Source organism: Cibotium barometz, chromosome 61, assembly GCF_041138505.1.
Source record: "Cibotium barometz isolate CiBa-2024 chromosome 61, ASM4113850v1, whole genome shotgun sequence".
In the NCBI taxonomy this organism is placed as follows: domain Eukaryota; kingdom Viridiplantae; phylum Streptophyta; class Polypodiopsida; order Cyatheales; family Cibotiaceae; genus Cibotium; species Cibotium barometz.
In genome coordinates this window covers 1,709,400-1,729,460 of record NC_141106.1, presented here as the reverse complement: position 1 = coordinate 1,729,460, position 20,061 = coordinate 1,709,400, and the positions used below count along the sequence as shown (strand labels likewise).

Sequence of the window (20,061 nt, the reverse complement as noted above, 5' to 3'; positions counted from 1 at the left end):
CTCTTTGGCTTCATCTATCAGTTTGTCTACATCTTCAAGGCCTTTCTTGAAGCTTTTAGATATCTAGATAGGTTGATCATTTGTATCCCTAATAGAGAAATAGGAGTCATCATCAGAAGAAACAGCTAAAATAGCTAGCCTAGCAACCTTGTTAGGAACAGTCCTCTCATTAGAAGAATTTGCATCCATGGGTGACTTTTGTATAGAGCTTATAAGTTGTAAGATATTATGTTCTCAATTCCCTTATGGACTGGTCTTTATATACTATTTTGGATGGACTCCAAAACCATCGACATAAAAAAACCATGTGCTGTAAATCTGTGTGCAATAACACCATTTTGGAATAGGAACCCTGGTACCTACACTGAGCTGACCATTATTGTGCACATACAAGACAGCTTTAGAGTAAATTTGTTGAGTTATAACTGTAATATAAAAATCGAAATTCATTGCTATTACAAGACAAAAGTTCATTGCTCAGTATACTTTTTTCAGGGCAAGGACTTTACAAAATTAACATACTTGAAGTAGCTTCAAAATTCACAAAATTCAAAATCCCCATTACCATTAACATCCCAATCGGGATCTACCAAGGTCTTTGGCTCTAGTCATTTTCGAATCTTCCTATTGTTCACCTTGAATTGTGCTCTGCTAATATCCTCACCTCCCATGATATTGAGGTGCTCTCTAATATTTAGGAGGCTCCAATGTCTACTTGCACCTACAACTTCCACTACACCACTGGGCAACTGAATGCATATGTCGAGAGGCAAAACAACTTGTTCATCTGCCTGCATCATTGGGACCCAAAAACTATTCTTTTTCATCCACCGCTCATAATAGAAGCGTATGTGTAGTGTGGCACGAGCTTTGAGATACCGAAATGAGACACTAGATTCTACTATATTGCACTTGAATGTGTCATCTTTATGTATCCCTTCTCCTACAGTCTTCCACTAGTCTCCAAGCAAGGCTACCATGTCATCACCCAATACCTTCTTGCACACAAACATGGTAGGTGTTTGTGAGAAACAAAATTGATTGAACATCTTGGCAAAAAGATGTATTGGGCATACCCAACTAAGACTCATAGATCGAGAGGGCTTTGCAAACTTCAAAGACCCTTGTATATCACAAAGCATCTTTGATTTCATGACCATTACAGTCCAAGCATCTAGAATTGGCCATTCTATAGAAGATAGGGGTGGAGCTTACCAAACCCACCGTCCTTCTTTGGCACCAAATAGGAGTGTCGGTAAAAGAAGACCTTTTCCTTAAGAAGTTCTACACTTGTTTTATAAGAAAACATTGCCTAACCAATGTCTGCATGCCTGACCAATGTCTGCATGCAATGCTTGTGAAATGTTCTGGTAAGGCTTTCCAATGGCTGCTCCTCTACCATGTTTGAAGGAAAAATATCTGCAAACAAGAAATAAGTTGACTTAGATTGAAACATCTCTATTAGAAAATCTCACATGCCCCTTTCTACCTGCGATACTTACAATTGTATGGAAATCAAGGTTGTTGGCGAACATGGATATCTCGTTGCTGTGTAAACACGTTGTACCGTGGCCACTAGTTTTTCGTTGCTTGCCTTCTTGAAGCCTTGTAAACGACCTTTCCAATGGTGCTCCAGTACATTTCACCGCCATCGAACTCGGTGAGGCCCAATTGCAGCACAGCAGGCTGTAGATAAACCCAAGTGCTCTTACGAAATGCCTGTCCCACCCAAGCACCATCATCGTCCTTCTTGTTGTGCAAGGATATGTCCTCAATCTTGTCTTTGGGTCTTCTTGGTGTGGCCATATCTTCTTGGAAGCTAGAGTAGAAAGGTTAGGTTCAGAGTAAAAAGGAAAGAGATGTGCAGACTAGGGTTTTACGAGAGCCATGAAGATGAAAGAGATGGAGCTCCGAGAAGGGAGGGAGATTAAGATGAAATTTCAGGGTTTTGGGCTTTGATGGTTTCATTAGGGTTGGGCAAATGAGATAGAGATGGAAGAGAAAGGAAGGAAGAGTTTAATTTGGATGTTCAAGACAGAAAGTGGACTTGAAAATGAAATTTTTTATCACTGAAATTTGAGATGGGTTTTTGGGGAAAAATGTGAGTTTTGGGGGGATCTCGAAAATTTTAAAATTTTAAGAATTTTTTGAGCCACGAAAAATGGTGGGACCATATCTACCCTAAACCCCCTATTTTTTTAAAGGGACAAGTGTAATTATTAGTACTAAAAGCCTAGTCCCCCTCCCTATATTCAAAGGAGACCAAATGTGCCCAATCCTCTATTCCTATTGGTCCGTTTGCTAATTACTTTCATTAGTAAAAGGCCCAAAATATGTCCAAATGCCCCCTAATGTCTATTCATGAATAGCATGGTTGGAATGCGTGGAGATTGTAAATTGTAAGTACTACTTTGTATGATTTGTACCATACTAAAGTTCTTTTAATTTTGAACATCAAAATTTTGTTATAGGGCATCTAAGAGAGGAGTTGCTACCGCTGAAGCTCTGTATCCTCAGTTAAAAAAGGAGACATAGTATAAGTTTTTAAATCAACCCGTTCCTCTTCAAAAGGATTCACACTCCTGTGGGAGGCATGTTATTGTGGAAATTTATTCTTTCCAAGTACACTAAACTTAATAGCAGTGTAAGTTATGTTACTCATTCTCCCATTTTTGTTTCTTTCACCTCTTTTACAATATTCAATTTTGAGCCATTTTTATTTTTAATGCAGTCTCTTGGTATGCCTGATTTTTGGTTGTGGAGCGTGCGGGCGAAGGCGATTAATATTATACTTAACAATGCAATTACACCAAAAGATCTTGACTCGTCACGTCCAACAGGTGAAACAAGTAAAGCCTCTACATCAAAGAAGAAAAGAATGCCTATGCATTCACCTTTTAAGCATTTTATCTTTAAGCAAGGAACCTCTGAGAAGGTTGGCAAAAAGAGTACTCCAAAGAAGAAGCTTCGATTCGCAGCTTCTATACAGAAGAGACCCAGGCAAAGGATGTGGACGCAGGGCCAGAGACAAAGAATCCTGAGAGCATGGAGCCCCAATGGCCCTAGCCTGCAGATCTTTATTAGTACATTTCATTCTGTAAAGATTCTTCTTAATAAATAACGAGCTTTTTTTCTCATATCTTTGTTTTTTTAAATATCCAGAATTCTTATTGAACCCCTCATTATTTTAGCAATTTAAGACAACTTTAAAAATAATTTATGAAAAATTTGAGAGAGAGAGAGAGAGAGAGAGAGAGAGAGAGGTATAATATGAGTACACAGACGAATTCAAATATCGCAATATATTTTCCATTAAAGTAACATTGAGATACAAATTGTTTTGAGCCCAAGTCCTCAATACAAAACATTCCTAAAATTCCTAATTATCTTGCTGGGTAGGCTTATCTTTAGTTGGCTTGTTTTGGGTCTTCTAAAAGGATCATTTGGTACACGAATTTGGCTTCAGCTATATCAGTTTTTCTACATCTTCAAGGTCTTTCAATCTATTTTCAGAGTACACAACAGATTTTTCATCTGTATCCCCAACAAAGGAATACACTGAGTCACCTTGTGAGACTGGAGGGGGCATAGCAACCTTGCTAGGAGCATCCTTATCATCTCGCAACAATAATAATTCGCATCCATGGGAGGCTGGCTTTTGTTATGAGATATGAGTAAGAAATAATATCACAACTTTCATATGTAGGATGTCTTTATATACTATTGAAAACCATGTTTTACAATCCTGTGTGCCATAAAACCACCCTAGTTTTGAACAATTGTCATCTCCAATCCTGTGTGCCATAAAACCATTTTCCCAGCCTACAATGAATTGACCATTCATGTGTTATAAGAATTCGCATCCATGGGACAGCTTTCTACAATCCAAGAAAATATATTAAAATACACATTGCACTTTTGATTGGTAAATCATAAAAGATTTTACAAAAATGATTTGAAAAGGAAACTTGGAAGGTATTTTTCTAGAGAAGTTCATTAACTCATCGATATACCCTCAGCCTCCCAGTCGGTATCTACCAAGGCCATTGGCTCCATTCGCTCATGAATCTTCCTATTATTCACCTTGAATTGTGCCTTGCTAATATCCTCACCCCCCCGTACGATTTGAAGGTGCTCCCTAACATTTAGGAGGCTCCAATGTCTACTTGCATTTACAACTTCCACCACACCACTTGGCACCCGAACACATATGTCAACAACAGGTAAAATGCATTGGAATCCAATAACTGTTCTTTTTTATTCACTGCTCATAATAAAAGCGTATGTATAACATGGAACGAGCTTTGAGATACCAAAATGAAACATTAGAGTCTACTATATTACACTTGAATGTGTCATTTTTATGCACCCCCTCTACAATACTCTAGTGCTCTCCAAGCAAGGTAACCATGTCATCACCTAGTACTTTCTTGCACACAAACATGGTAGATGTTTGTGAGAAGGTAAATTGATTGAACATCTTAGCAAAAAGATGTATTGGGCATACCCAACTAAGACCCACAGATCGAGAGGGCTTTGCAAACTTTAAAGACCCGTGTATATCACAAAGCATCTTTGATTTCATGACCATTACAGTCCAAGCATCTGGGATTGGCCATTCAATAGAAGAGAGGGGGCATTAGGAATTTTTAAGGTCATTTTTGGGCCTTGTGAGGAACTTTGACTGAAATATTCCCTCCAAAAAGGGGCACCGGATAAAATTTTTGCAAACGAACTCCAAATTTTTAGATTCTACTCTTCAAAAGCTATCCATTGATATATAACACGATAGGGTTCGGAGAAGGAACAAGATAGATACCTAGAAGATTCCTTTTTGCTTAGGGAAGATTCACGTAACGTAAATCTTATCTTCCCCAGGCAAAAAAGAATCTTCTAGGTATCTATCTTGTCCCTTCTCCGAACCCCATCGTGTTATATATCAATGGATAGCTCTTGAAGAGTAGAATCTAAATATGTGAGGTCCGACAAATTTGGAGTTTGTTTGCAAAAATTTCATCCGGTGTCCCTTTTTGGAGGGAATATTCTGGTCAAAGTTCCTCACAAGGCCCAAAAATGACCTCAAAAAATTCCTAATGCCCCCTCTCTTCTATTGAATGGCCAATCCCAGATGCTTAGACTGTAATGGTCATGAAATCAAAGATGCTTTGTGATATACAAGGGTCTTTAAAGTTTGTAATGTTCATGAAATCAAAGATGCTTTGTGATATACAAGGGAGTGTAATGGTCATGAAATCAAAGATGCTTTGTGATATACAAGGGAGATGCTATCATCTGTAACTTACCAAAACCACCATCATGCCTTGGAACCACATACGAGTTCTGGTAAAACATTGCTTCACCGATATCTCCATGTAATGCTTGAAATGTTCCAGTAAGACTGCATAATGGCTGCTCCTCTACCAAGTTTTAGGGAAAAATGTCTACAAACAAGAAATAAGATGACTTAGAAAGAAGGAAACTTCTGGCAGTCTCATGAAATCATATGCTCCTTTCAAACTCATGATACTTACAGTTGCATGGAAACTTAGTTTATTGGCGTGAAGATGGATATGTCGTGTTGTGTAAACGTGTTGTACCATGGCCACTAGTTCTCCATTGCTTGCCATTTTGAAGCCCTCTAAATGACCTTTCCACCAACGAAGCTCCATCACATCTCGCCACCGTTGAACTCGATGGGGACCAATTGTAGTAGGCTATAGATAAACCCAAGAACCCTTGGCGAAATGCCTCTCCTACCCAAGCACCATCGTCATCCTTCCTATTGTGCAGCGATCTCTCCTCAATCTCATCTTTTGGTCTTCTTGGTACGGCCATATCGACTTGAAGCTAAAGGTGAAGCTTATTGTGCAAAAGGTTAGGATTGGGTGAATGTTCTAGAATGAGATTTATAGATTAGGGTTTTGGAGGAGCCTTGAAGAACGAAGAGATGAAATAAGGGAGGAGATTAACGAGAGTATAGTTTGGATGTTCAAGAAGCTAAGCGGACTTGAAAATGAGATTTTGGTCTATAATCAAGTTTGAGATGAGTTTTTTGGAAAAAAAGTAACTGTTTTGGAATAATGAGCCACGAAAATTGTGGAACCACACCTACCCACTCTAACCCCCTACTTTTTGTAGGAGACAAATGTAATTATAAGCACCGAAAGCCTAGTCCCCCTCCTTATTGCCTAGTCTCTCTCCCTATATACAAAGGAGACCAAATTTGCACACCCCTCTATTCTTATTGGTTTGTTACTAATTACTTTCATTAGTAAAAGGCCCAAAATATGTCCAAATGCCCCCTAATGATAGCCACTTGTATAAGTCTTTTCTTTGGGCATGACTACCCTTTGATTTTGAGGATGAAATCAGGACGGGATGGATTGTAATGAAGCAACACCTTTAGTTTAGGTCTAGAACCTTGGTCATGGGCTCAAGTATAAAAGGGGGCTCATGGACTATCATTGTACCTTTTTGACACCTTTATACTTTTTGATATCTTTTGATATTAGTCATCATGACTCTTGGAGCCTCATGGCTCTCAACCTAGGCCTATGGAAGGCTATTTCCATCCTTTGGTGAAAGGCTAAATCATTTAGGCATTATGTATTTCTTGCTAATTGCATGTTAATCAGCATAATGATTATCCCTAATCTGAGCTTATGGATCACTCTGTTCCAGTATCCAAGGGCTAATCATCATCTCAAGAAAATAAGGTGGTATCTCCCTATGCAAAAAAGCAAGCCTTTTAATGTGGAGAAAACAAGACATTGTGTGCATAGTGCCATGTGTACTCAAATTTCTCTCATTTTTTCCCCCGGACTAGTGACTTGACTAGTAGTAGCAAGCCTATAACTAATGAAAAAAATGCGGGGTTTAAGAGCTTGAGCTCCTTGTAAGAAAGCATAAAAAACACAAGAGTAGATAAGCATACAAGAGAGATGGATTGCTGAATATTCTTTTGTTCTCTCCACTTGTCCACAACCATAACATAAAGATAAGAGTGCATACTATTTATGAAAGTATTCTCATACTATAACATATAGATTGTTGGTCCATAGTGTCTACCCAACTATAGAAGTTAGCACTATAACTATGTCATAACTCTAATACACCAAAGTGGTCACACATCCTATAAACCACTGGTGGCATAGCACACATAATCTCACCAACCATACCATGGGTGTAAGTGCAAAGTTGTCATCCTAGGTGTCACCCGTATCCACGCTAGTTAAGCTCGATATCTCAACACTCTCCCTTGAGCTCAACCCCATACCTTGCACTCCAAGTAATCTCGTGAACCTGCAGAGCTTCTCTGTACCCAATGCCTTTCTGAAGTATTTGCCTACTATAACATATAAATGATTGGTCCATAGGGTGAAATATACTACATGAGTTGGAGTTATAACTATGTCATATCTCTAGTACACTAAAGTGGCTATCACATATCCTGTAAAACCACTGGTAGCATATCATCCATAATCTCACCAAGCCAATGGTGGAAGTGCAAAGCTGTCATGTTGAGTTTGATATCTCAACACTCTCCCTTGAGCTCAACTCCATATCCTGCACTCCAAGTATGCTCCTAAACCTTTAGAGCTTCTCTGTACTTAATGACTTTAAGATGATATTTGCTACCTTATTCTTTATGCTAACATACACCAAATCTAATCACCTACTAGAACCTTCTTCCTCACAAGGTTATAAGGCACCTGAATGTGTTTTTTCCTAGCATCATACACTAGCTTACTCGTCAACTATATTATGCTCATATTATTACAATATATGCTAACAACCCTATTCATGGATCATCACCCACGTCTACCAACAGCTTCTATAACCAAACTACCTCACATGCTGCCATAGAAGCACACCTGTGCTTCACTAAGAAACCTACTTTTGCTGCTCCAATACTCCCAAAAGAAAACATAAAAGTGCTACTAGATCTCTTGTTTAAGATGCTACCAGCCTAATCTGTATATCCATGTACCTATATCGATAATCCTACCTCATAGAAAGGTCCATAGTGTATTGTGGACTTTATATACATGAGTATCCTCCTAGTTGCATCCAAGTGTGGCTTCCTTGGGCCCCACATAAATTAACTCACCAACCAAATAAGTGATAGTCATGTAAATCAAACTCCCTATAATGTGTCTGTACATAGTAGGGCCCTCCAAAAGATCACATGTATCTATAGGTGATCACCTGCATTTGTTAGAAAGTCCAAGTACACCACTCTTACTAGCACAAGACTAAACATGTGGAGTGCAATTACCTTTCTCTCGTCATGGTGGGGAACTTGCCATCTTGGAGAAGAGGCAACCGTGGTGTAGCAAGATAGGAATTGAGAAGACTCTTGGTGTAGCAAGATAGAACTTGAGAAGAGGTAATCGTGGTGTAGCAAGATATCACTTGAGAAGACCACCTCCCATTGTCAATATCACCATGTGAGTTGTCTATGTTGAGCTCAGGAATCCCATCACTTGAAGAGCTCCAAGGTAGCTTCAGGACAATAGACCTCTCCTCACACAAACCCTCACACTCTCACTAGTATATCAATGGACAGGCATATGGGAGAGAAAAAGAGACACATACACTCTCACACTCACATACACAAGCACAGTACTACCAGGAGGCAATAGAGTATAAAGCTAGAGAGCAAGAGAACAAAAGGTAATAGCTTAGTTCTCAATCCAACCAAAGGGAATTTCCCTTTTGCATTAGACAAATTCACTTATATACAAGTCACTTAAGCATTAGTCACTCATATGCAAGTCACTTATATACAAGTTACTTTTTAGTCTTGGGCATCTAGACTTCATTGAATTTTAGGTGTCCAACAAGTAGACCTTAGTTTTATTTTTATCTAATGTAGATACAAGAATGTGGGTGCATGGGATGCCATCTTCACATAAGGCATGCTCACTCGGGTTATAACTTGAGAAGTGTAATTTAGGCAAGATTAAAATATAATATAATTAATCATGCCATGCTTGGGCAAGCATGTCAGATGGGGTTTGTGGCCTTAGGTGCATAGGTACTCCATAGCCTACACGACTTTGATTGCTTAGGGTTATTTGGATTAATTTTAGAGGGATTGTTGATGAAGGTTATCGATGGCAAGGGGTACAGATGTTGGTGCAAATGTATGTGCTTGGGTAGAAACAAGTAAGGTTGACTAATGCATGTACTTAAATGGTGCAAGCACCTACCTACTTGCATGCATCACAAAAATAAAAACAATATGTAGTGCAAGTAAGCGTATATTTAGGGGAGAGTTTTTTATGTTGAGTCTCTAACCATGATACATAGTGCATGAGTGTTGGTGTACTATGCATGAGTGATGTAGAACCACGATAGAATTTTCGCGTTATGTACTCCTCATTCCTCCATAGAAAGCACTATTTGACATTTTATGCTTGTCCATCTGACACACAAGAGACTCGACTTAGACTCATGCATGTCTTTCCAGCACATAATGATGTTATGTGAGATCGATTAAGATGATGATGAGGTTTAGGAAGCATCATGCCACGATAAAATCTAAGCCAGGGATGTCTTTCCACCACTACAAGAGTAGAGAGAGTATGTAGGCCCTAATCATGTTGAAACTCCCATCCGAAGGGGTTAGTCGTATGTTATATGTTGTATGTAATATATAACATATGCCAAGGCCATAGTATTATCTCCCATCAGAAGGGTGGAAGATCTAAAGTGTAAAATATGTAACATATGCAATGGAAGATCCAAAATGTCAATCCATACAAAGCCTACATGTCTAAAAACTTTATTAAAGGCAAATAAAAGATCTCATCTTTTATAAGAAACTTTTAATGCCACAAGAGGGGGATCAACTTTGTCCAAGTGAATAGAAAAATACACATTCAAATGTAATATAATTCAATGATACATGCCCTTGTTGTTAAAGTAGCAGCATGGCTTCCACATTTATAGTACATAAATTCTCATTGTTGTTAATAATCCAATATTGTACTTTTGAAGTAAGAGTTCTCTTGGTGAAAAAAAAAATTGTAGCTCTTTCATTAAATGTGATAAGTTGTTTTACTTTATGTCAAGAGTTACCTTTAAAGTAGGAGGACTCTTTGGGTAAACATAAAAAACATAGCTCTTTCACTGAATATGATGAATTTTTTATTTACCTTATTTATGTCAAAGTTATAGGGTAAAGAATAAGATGATATCTTGGGGTTGGGTGTTTGATTACCTTAGCTTCTTAATTTTCAACACAACTCAATCCAAATCTAATGGTACTCGCTTACTCGGGCTTAAATGTTCAATAGGCACTTCCTCCTTGCAACCTTCTTCTCGGTAAGAATTATTGGCATACATTAATCACCACACATATATGATACATCAAAATAAATAATTATCAACAAAAGGGACTCTTTTTAGTATTACAAGCCTTTGAGATGAAATCCATAGTATGAAATCCATAGTATTACAAGCCTTTGAGATGAAATCCATAGTATGAACCCGTGAGGTGGTGTGAAGCATGATAGTGACCACGTGGAGGACTGGGGGATTGTGTGTGCATGAGGAGAACATGTGGGAAGTCGTGTGTGCAAGTGGAGGCCATGTTGGGAGGCAAGTGAGGTGACTAAGGTGAGGTGGTAGAGGTGTGAGGTGGTGATGACTCATGTGGTTAGGAGGTTAAAGTGTGGCCATGAGGCAAGGTGGCGATGTAGCCAACAATTCAAACTAAAAACCTTAATCAATCTAAATTACATAACACAAATCAACACCAAATCCAAAAAAAACAAGAAAAAGCACAAAATCAATATATTTTTCCCTCCAAATGTAACCCTTCCTTATCATCCTTTCTTCCCTTTATCAAACCATTACTACACATCATGGGTCTTCCCCCACGTGGCAAGAAGAAAAACATGCCCTACACAAGAATCTAATCAAGCACTAAGGCAAAGCAATTGTGCTCCCTGGTGCAGTGGTGCCATTGGAAAACCTAAATAACCATACTCACTAGCACAAACCTAACCAAGTGGAATGCACTTACCTTTCTCATGTCATTGGAAACATGGATGCTTACTCGTCGTCTTGGAGAAGAGGCAAAACCACGTTAGCAAGCTTGAACTTGAGACGATTGACTCTCCCCGTAACCATGTAAGTTTTCTATGTTGTGAGCTTGGAACTCCCATGGATGGAAGAGCTCCAAGATCGCTTCAAGACAATAGCCCTTTCCTCACACACACCCTCACACTCTCACTACATCAATGGCAAGGCATACATGGGAGAGAAAAAGAGACACACACATTGTCACACCTACACACACAAGCATAGCACTATAATCAAGAAGAGAGCTAGAGAGCAAGGAGGAGGCAAGAGCTTAGTTCTGGATCTAAGCCAAGGGAATTTCCCTTTCTCTTATACAAGTTCACTTATGCATAAGCCACTCCAAATTTTGCTGACTTTCAGGCGTACAAGTAGCCCTTAGTATAATATTTGTCTAAATTATCTAGATACAAGAATATGGGTGCATGGGACATAAGGCTTGGGGCCATCCCTCGGAATACATCTTGAACTATATACAATTCATACAAGACTACAACACAATAGAGTTAATCCTATCATTCTTAAGCTAGCATGCATACATGGGTCCATAGCTACTCCATGACCTTGATTTCTTAGGCTTGTTTGGCTTCATTCGTTCTTTGTTGCTTAATGATGGCTCCTCTTCTACTCCCATTACATGGTGTTGATGTGGCCTAAGTGTTTGGAAGTAATGTTGGGCACCTAAATAACCTTGGGTTAAGAGAGAGAGAGAGAGAGAGAGAGAGAGAGAGAATTTGAAGAGTCTTGGCTTCTAAGAAGAGTTAAAACATGATATGCTCTTGAAGAAGATATATCTTGATAATCTAGTGAGATATTGAAAAGGTAGTCTATCACATGGTCAATTCCATGATGAAGTCCTCTTCCCCGAGAGAAAGCCAAATATAATCAAGTCCATGAAAAATCCCCTATCGAAAGGAAAAAAAAGAATATATAATGGGCGCAGTAAGACACACAAGACGCAAGACTTCCGGAGGAGTTAAGTTGTGCCGTGAACGACCTGCAGAGCCTCACCTACCTTGTGCCGTGAAAGACCATGATATTGGTGATATCATCATCGCCACCATGATATTGGTGGTGGCGAACACGATGTAGAGTCCACCACTAGTAGTGGACTCTTTATTGCAGTTGGAATGGCCATGGGTGAGGACATGGATCTAAAGATAGAATCCCTTGCATGTAGTACATGTACTTGTATTCTTAATATAACTAGTAATATATTTGTGTAATGATCTTCTCTTCCTGTGCTCGACAATATATGATCCTTCTTCCTCTATTTGAAATTATCATCTCATTCAGCCCCCCACTTAACTCCTTTGTCACCATTCATTTTTGCAGTCCATCTTACTCTCTTTCCCCAATCAAATCAAATTGATAAAGCTATTTGTTCTCTAGATTAAGGGATCGAGGTGTGGCCTGACAATAGGTCCGGCCACAAGACTAGCTTGTGCCCCGGTAGTTATCCCAAAAATAGCCACATAGAACATGCCCAGCTACTAGCTCGTCAATTATACCTAGCTAGGCCTCCATTATATTATATGTTATGGCCTAGATACAGGCTTGACTACTATGTCGGTAATAGCTACGCTTGATAGTAGTCGGGCTATATGTACCCAGCTCTACTAGCTGAAGACCATATTAGGGAGTTTGGGAAAATCCAATTACTTTGGGAATTTTATTTTCAATCTGCTTTTTAGTATATCTTGAGCATATCAATTCCAAAGTTGTCGAAGAATATAGATTTAGAACCTACTCTTCAAGAGCTTTCTAATGATATGCCACGTGAGGGGGTTTTGAAAAAAATCTTAAAAGGATTCACCATGTCCCCACTTTTTGGATCTTGTATAATGGGAATTGGGATTTTCCCAAACTCCCTAATATAGTCTTAGCTCATCAATCTTGCCCAACTAGGCCTCTATTATGGTGCATTGCTTACTATGATGTTTTGAGAGGTCCACATAGACCAAGTTGAAGTTGAATCCAGCTATATTATATGTTATGGGGCTTGGCTAAAGGCCCGACTACTATGTTGGGTAATAGCTATGCTTGACAATAGTTGGGGGCTATATGGGCCGAGCTCTACTAGCTCATCAATCCTGCCCAACTAGGCCTCCATTATGTTTCAATGCGTACTATTATGTTTGGAGAGGTACATATAGACCAAGATGAGGCTGAATCCAGCTAAATGAGCCTTTACTCCGGCTTATTGTTTCTCAAGAAAGACCAATAATAGATCCAAGGAAAATCATGATGATCACCAATCTGAGTCGACCAAGCACTTTGAAGGAGCTCGAAAAATTTCTAGGTCAAATAAAATGGCACAACATATTTCTCAAGTATCTAGCTCATGTAGCTTTTTGCCATTATACACTCTAAATAAGAAGGATGCAATGCTTATGTGGTCAAAAGAATGCAGAAAGCATTTCAAAATCTATAAATAATGCTCACAAATAGCAATTCTACAACCCCCAAACTATGTGTGTTGTTAACGTGTTTTTTGGATGCATTCGAAGTGGCGGTCAGAAATGTTCTTATCAAAATGAAGGAGTCAATTTTGTTTTGTATCAATCCCAAGATATCTCTGAAAGACATCAACACATCAATTGCAAGTTTTGAAGTATGTTAAAGTCTTGAGATGTAAACTCTTGGGTAGCACCATTTGCAAAAGATCTACAATGTAATGCTAAGGCATCTTTACAAGATTTTTTCTATTTTGAAAGGATGCAACCTAATTCTTTCCTCTAGAGGCAGTCACCTTCACTTGCATTTGAAGGTAGGGAAACTAACAACAAGTGCAAACAAAATTTATGATGGGACTGTTGGTTAGAGGCCCTTCTTGGTATTACCTTAGCAAAATATGTGTGTTCATCAATCAATTATCTATGAGTGGTTTTTTCGGAGATTATATTAAGCTTGGCAATGCCTTGGTGGACAGGTATGTTGATTGTGGTGGGCTGGCATTAGGCTACACAATTTGTTACTGGGTAGCAATTGACAAGGTGGAAAAATTTCTTGGCATAGAGGTGAACAAGCACACTGAGAAAAGTAGCATGAGTACTTGACGAGCTTCCTATTTCTTAATGGAGTTTGAAGGCCTACGTGCAGCAGTAGCTAACAAAGCATGCATGATGTCAATATTTGTTAGTTCAATACTTCCACAATTCCTTTGTGGACATGCAAGTGTGCTTGAAAAAGCACGTGCTATAAAAAAAATTCCTAAATTGGGACGCGTGATTTCTCTCTCCACTTTATATAGGATTATCAAAAAGGGAATCTACATATGTATTTGCAAACCCCCTTTTACATCATTTTGTATTATTGGCATAGCTACACTAATATATGGCCGCTTAGCAGGTGAGGCTGGAACCGGGGTCGACGTTGAGAGTGGAGCAATAGCTCTGGTAGAGGTTGATGCGGTCTTGGGCCTCGCTGCTGCTGCCGCCACATTCCTGGGAGTTGATGTCGCGGATGGTGGCGCCGAAGTCCTCGTTGTTGACGATGTCGCTATGGCACGAGGAGTCGATCATCCAGAACCACACCGCCGTCTTGAAAGAAGTCACGGCGTCGGTGGCCACCAAGCCCGGATCGTTGATGCCGTCGAACTGCAGGTAGCTACCGGCCGCCCCATAGTTGTAGTTCCTGGGCCATCGATATTATTTAGATGTTTTCACTAGGTGGCATGAAACATCAGTACATTAATGCGGCACTATAATAAGTAAAATGTTAGGAGGAGTGCTTTTACAGCCTAGCGGCGGCGGATGACGGGGCTAGCTGCCTACCATGTGAGCTGCAAGGGGCCTCGTCCATAGTAGCTTTGGCCTGAAGCGCAGCCGTATGAGGAGGTCGTGTCGCAGTAGATTTCAGGTGGGTTTTGCTCGTTAATGTAGCATCCCTCTGCAGATTTATAATTACAAAAGAGGAGAAAATTTAAGGACAAATAAGTACTACTGCTGATTAATAATTAGTTGTGGTTTGGAATGCATCACCTCCCGTCTCGTGCGCCACGTGCGCAAAGAAGGCCGCCAGCTCCCGGGCGTTCACAGTAGAGTCGCCGGACGTGCCGAAGCCGTCGAAGGCCGCGGCCGCCTGCGTGAAGGCGTCGTACGTGTAGAATCCGTTGCCCTCGCAGCCGCTCGTGCTGATTTGGGGCAAAAACTGGCTGAAGATGTCGGTCGTGATAATAGACGACACTTGGGCTGCCGCTAGTAGCTCATTGTTCAAAAATGGGGCTGCGGACAGTAGGAAGGCCAGCGAGACCACAATGATATGCAACATGCGACAGGAATTAGATTCCATTATAGCAGCAAGCAGCAATTAGCTGACGCAATTACAAGATATGCAGATGATTAAGGCACACAAGTGGATTAATTTGGCAGACGATGTTAAACAACACTTGATTCATGTATATATAGGGCGGGGCGGGGCGACCGATTGTGTATAGAGAGAGGCTGCAGGTCTTTCACGGCACAAGTTAGGTGAGAGGCTGCAGGTCGTTCACGGCACAACTCCACTACTCGGAAGTCTTGCAAGTCTTGCAGAACTTTTATTTTTTTAAACGTGTCCGTCGCAAATTTTAAAAGAAAAAAAAACACCAAAATAGCTGTATATATATATTCCGTACTTTATTTCTTCCCACATATATATATATATATATATATATATATATTCCGAACTTTATTTGTAGGTGTATATATGTTCCGAGCTTTATTCGCAAATTAATTTGTAGGTATATATATATATATATAGCCTATAGGGAGATTCGGCACGGCAGTGCTGAAATTTGACACCTTGAGGGCCACTATCTATTTTGAAAATTTCTCAGTTTCACACAAAGTCAACCAAGTTTATGGCCCTTAAATTGAAAGTTAGGACAAGTCTTCAAATTAATTTGTAGGTGTATATATATATAGCCTATAGGGAGACTCGGCACGAGTAACGGCAGTGCTGAAATTTGACACCTTGAGGGCCACTATCTATTTTGAAAAATTCTCAGTTTCACACAAAGTCAACCAAGTTTATGGCCTTTAAATTGAAAGTTATGAAAAGTCTTCAAATTAATTTGTAGGTGTATATATATATAGCCTATAGGGAGACTCGGCACGAGTAACGGCAGTGCTGAAATTTGACACCTTGAGGGCCACTATCTATTTTGAAAAATTCTCAGTTTCACACAAAGTCAACCAAGTTTATGGCCTTTAAATTGAAAGTTAGGACAAGTCTTCAAATTTCAACCTTCCCAAACCAACCTTTCGGTGGGTTGATTACCGTCTTCTCTCCCTCGTATTAAAACAAAAGTTCAAAAAATTTTCCCTATTAGCTGTATATTCAGAACTTTATTTCTTCCCATACATATATATTCCGAACTTTATTTGTAGGTGTATCAATTAAATGCCCAAAAGTCAACGAAATTTGGAGTGGCTTATGCATAAGTGAACTTGTCTAATGATGAGAAACGGAAATTCCCTTGGGTTGGATCTAGAACTAAGCTCTTGCCTCCTCCTCGCTCTCTAGCTCTCTTCCTGATTGTAGTGCTAGGCTTGTGTGTGTAGGTGTGATAGTGTGTGTGTCTCTTTTTCTCTCCCATATGCCTTGCCACCATTGATGTAGTGACAGTGTGAGGGTGTGTGTGAGGAGAGGGCTATTGTCTTGAAGCGATCTTGGAGCTCTTCCACATCCATGGGAGTCCCAAGCTCACAATATAGAAAACTTACATGGTTACGGGGAGAGTCGATCTTCTCAACTTCAAGCTTGCTAACGTGGTTTTGCCTCTTCTCCAAGACGGCGAGTAAGCATCCAAGTTTCCAATGACATGAGAAAGGTAAACTTGTGCACTCCCCACTTGGTTAGGTTTGTGATAGTGAGTATGGTGTGTTTAGGCTTTCCAATGGCATCACTGCAGTAGGGACCACGATTGCTTTGTTGTAGTGCTTGATTAGATTCTTGTGTAGGAGGGCATGTTTTTCCAGTGTTGCCACGTGGTGGAAGACCCATGATGTGTAGTAATGGTTTGATAAAGGGAAGAAAGGATGATTAGGAAGGGTTACGTTAGGAGGGAAAAGTATATTGATTTTGTGCTTTTTCTTGTTTTGTTGGATTTGGTGTTGATTTGTGTTATGTGATTTAGATTGATTGAGGTGTTTGGTTTGGATTGTTAGCAATTTTTTGGTTTGATTGGTTTGGTGTATTTGTCGGTTTGATTGGTTTGATTGGTTTGGTGTATTTGTTGGATTTTTGTGTGTTAGTTTGATTGGTCTAGTGTATTTGTTGGATTTTTGTGTGTTGCTTTTTGATGTCTCTAATGTCTTTGTTTTTTTTATTGTACAAACTAGGATTAGTTGCATCAAGCGCATTAGCATTACCCTGAGGACTTTGCATTTCATACCACTAATTAGTATAGTTTTAGTTAACACTTGCCTTATGGCTACATCACCGCCTCGCCTCATGGGGCCACACTTTAACCTCCTAACCACACTTTAATTTGTAGGTGTATATATATAGCCTATAGGGCAGGGCAAGACAGGACAGGGCAGGGCATGGCAAGGAATAGACTCGATTTTATTGGGCACGAGTGCCAGCAGTGCTGAAATTAGAAACCTTGAAGGCCACTATCTATTTTGAAAATTTCTAAGTTTCACACAAAGTCAACCAAGTTTATGGCCTTTAAATTGAAAGTTAGGACAAGTCTTCAAATTTGAACCTTCCCAAACCAACCTTTCGGTGGGTTGGTGTATTAAAAAAAAGTTCAATAATTTTTCCAAAAAATCTAATTCTAATCTCTCCCCTCCTCTCTATCTTTCTCTCTGACCCCTAAAAAAGACTTAAAAATTTTCACATTAAAAAAAAAACAAAAACCTGTTTTAACAAAATAGTTGTATATTAGAACTTTATTTCTTCCCATATATATATTAAAAGAAAAAAATAACCAAAATAGCTGTATATTCAGAACTTTATTTCTTCCCATATATATATATTTCGAACTTTATTTGTAGAGGTGTATCAATTAAATGCCCAAAAGTCAACGAAATTTGGAGTGCATAAGTAATGATGGGAAAGGGAAATTCCCTTGGGTTGGATCTAGAACTAAGCTCTTGCCTCCTCCTCGCTCTCTAGCTCTCTTTCTGATTGTAGTGCTAGGCTTGTGTGTGTAGGTGTGATAGTGTGTGTGTGTCTCTTTTTTCTCTCCCATGTGCCTTGCCATTGATGTTGTGAGAGTGTGAGGGTGTGTGCAAGAATCAATATCATTAGCAAAGTGATTAGACGATGATTAAGATAAGATTAGGGGTGGTTGCAAGATGAGGGTACTCACTCTCTCTAAAATTGGGACATCCATGCATCTCGGGCGGAGTACCTTGATCGTGATAGTGCCGCGAATTAAAAGACGACACGTGCCTCCCGAGCCTAAATCGACATATCTCAATCGAGATGCCAACTAATGCCACGCTAGCAGGTCCGGTTTCCAGGCGTCATCCATGTCACCAATACATGTCACCGCCACCACATTATCTCGATCGAGATATCTATGCCACTCGGATCCACATCAGGGCCACGCTGTATCCCCCTAGGCATATTTGCCTCCATCGTCCACGTATCTCGAACGAGAAATTAACATCAAATCGCGACCATTCATTGTTCGAGGTAATGGGATACAATCTCCACCGTCCCCATATCTCGATCGAGATACTGAGATCATATCTCAGCCGTCCAAATATCTCGATCGAGATACAGAGATACAATCTCTACCGTCCAAATATCTCGATCGAGATACGTAGATGCAATGTCCACCGTCCAATTATCTCGATCGAGATACGTAAACGCAATCTATACCATCCATTCACGTACGTTGAAAGATGCGATCTCGGCCGTTTAAATATCTCGATCGAGGTACATAATGAATCTTGACCGTCGAGATACCTTGTCGTGGTAATACCTTTAAATCGTGGCCATCCATGTACCTCGAATGAGATAGTAATATCAAATCTCAGCCGTCGATCCTTCCCCAACCCTAAAATTAGGTGTGTATCTTGGCCGTATGTTGCACTAACCCTAATATCCAGAGCGTTAATCTTGCAAACCCTAAATTGCATGATGTTACCGAACCTTGATTGAGGTTATAAAACCGGAAAACTTTTTTTTTTGCCTCATTGTCACAAGTCGTTTTCACTCTCCTTGCTCTCTTGATTTGGATTAGCATTAGTGAGCCCATTAGCATTGTTTTATAGCTTCATTAGTGCTACTTAGCACTAAGCATTAGACCCTTCACATTAGACCCTTCACATTGGACCCTTCACATTTGGCTTAGGTTTTAGCATGGAGTCACACGAGGAGGGCCACGAGGAGGGCCGCTCATCTATTGCGGACCTCATCGCGGAGATAGACCGCGAGTTAGCGGCTATCCGTAGGAGTGCTAGAGACACTCCGTCTACATTACATATCGTGGCAGACTTGGAGGCGATGCTTGCGTCCCTTCGTAGCCTTCACGATATTGTTTATGTAGATGAGTGGATAGCCCACCATCGCACTGCTCCTGTGTCACATGGCCTAACATATCGTCAGGTCTGTGATCTTGCTCCTATTAGGGATGGAGCCTACCTAGATCTTTTCCTCGATAGTCGTGGGATAAGGCCTGGGGTGGGCAAGCCCCTCACTATTTCGCGGTGTTCGCATTCTCGTATGGCGGCACATATCTATAGTCGATATGTTGCCGCATATGGGAGGATGCCGAACAACCGCCAGATTCCCATATACTTCGCAAAGCAGTTATATGCGGAGTTTATCTTAGGGGAGGAGGTGGATTACACCAGCCATCGTCCGGGTGGTGGTGCTGGCCGAGGCCGTCTCCAGGACCAGGGTAGGCGGCCTCCACCAGCCCTTCGTGTAGCACCTACCACAGATCCTTCATTTGTGCCATTGTCGACAGTAGAGGCTCTTGGCACCCAGGTCGGCATTGACGTACAGAGTACCACGGAGAGCATC

At 40.2% G+C, this 20,061-nt stretch overlaps 1 protein-coding gene across 1 annotated transcript; it reads right to left on the bottom strand.

Moving 5' to 3' along the window:
* Window positions 1-14,322: 14,322 nt before the first annotated feature.
* Window positions 14,323-15,512, bottom strand: LOC147604451 (endochitinase 4-like). Its single transcript, XM_086794690.1, has 3 exons — window positions 15,075-15,512; window positions 14,868-14,982; window positions 14,323-14,727 (listed from the first exon to the last, which is right to left on the bottom strand). The coding sequence occupies exons 1-3, from the start codon at window positions 15,382-15,384 to the stop codon at window positions 14,436-14,438; spliced, it is 717 nt and encodes a 238-aa protein (XP_086650816.1). The 5' UTR covers window positions 15,385-15,512; the 3' UTR covers window positions 14,323-14,435.
* Between the last annotated feature and the right edge of the window lie 4,549 nt (window positions 15,513-20,061).

Coding starts and splice junctions, on each gene's coding strand:
- LOC147604451 (XM_086794690.1), bottom strand. CDS start 15,384: ATGGAATCTAATTCCTGTCGCATGTTGCATATCATTGTGGTCTCGCTG. Junction 14,983..15,074: donor CGTGGCGCACGAGACGGGAG/GTGATGCATTCC, acceptor ATAAATCTGCAG/AGGGATGCTACATTAACGAG. Junction 14,728..14,867: donor GGCCCCTTGCAGCTCACATG/GTAGGCAGCTAG, acceptor TCGATGGCCCAG/GAACTACAACTATGGGGCGG.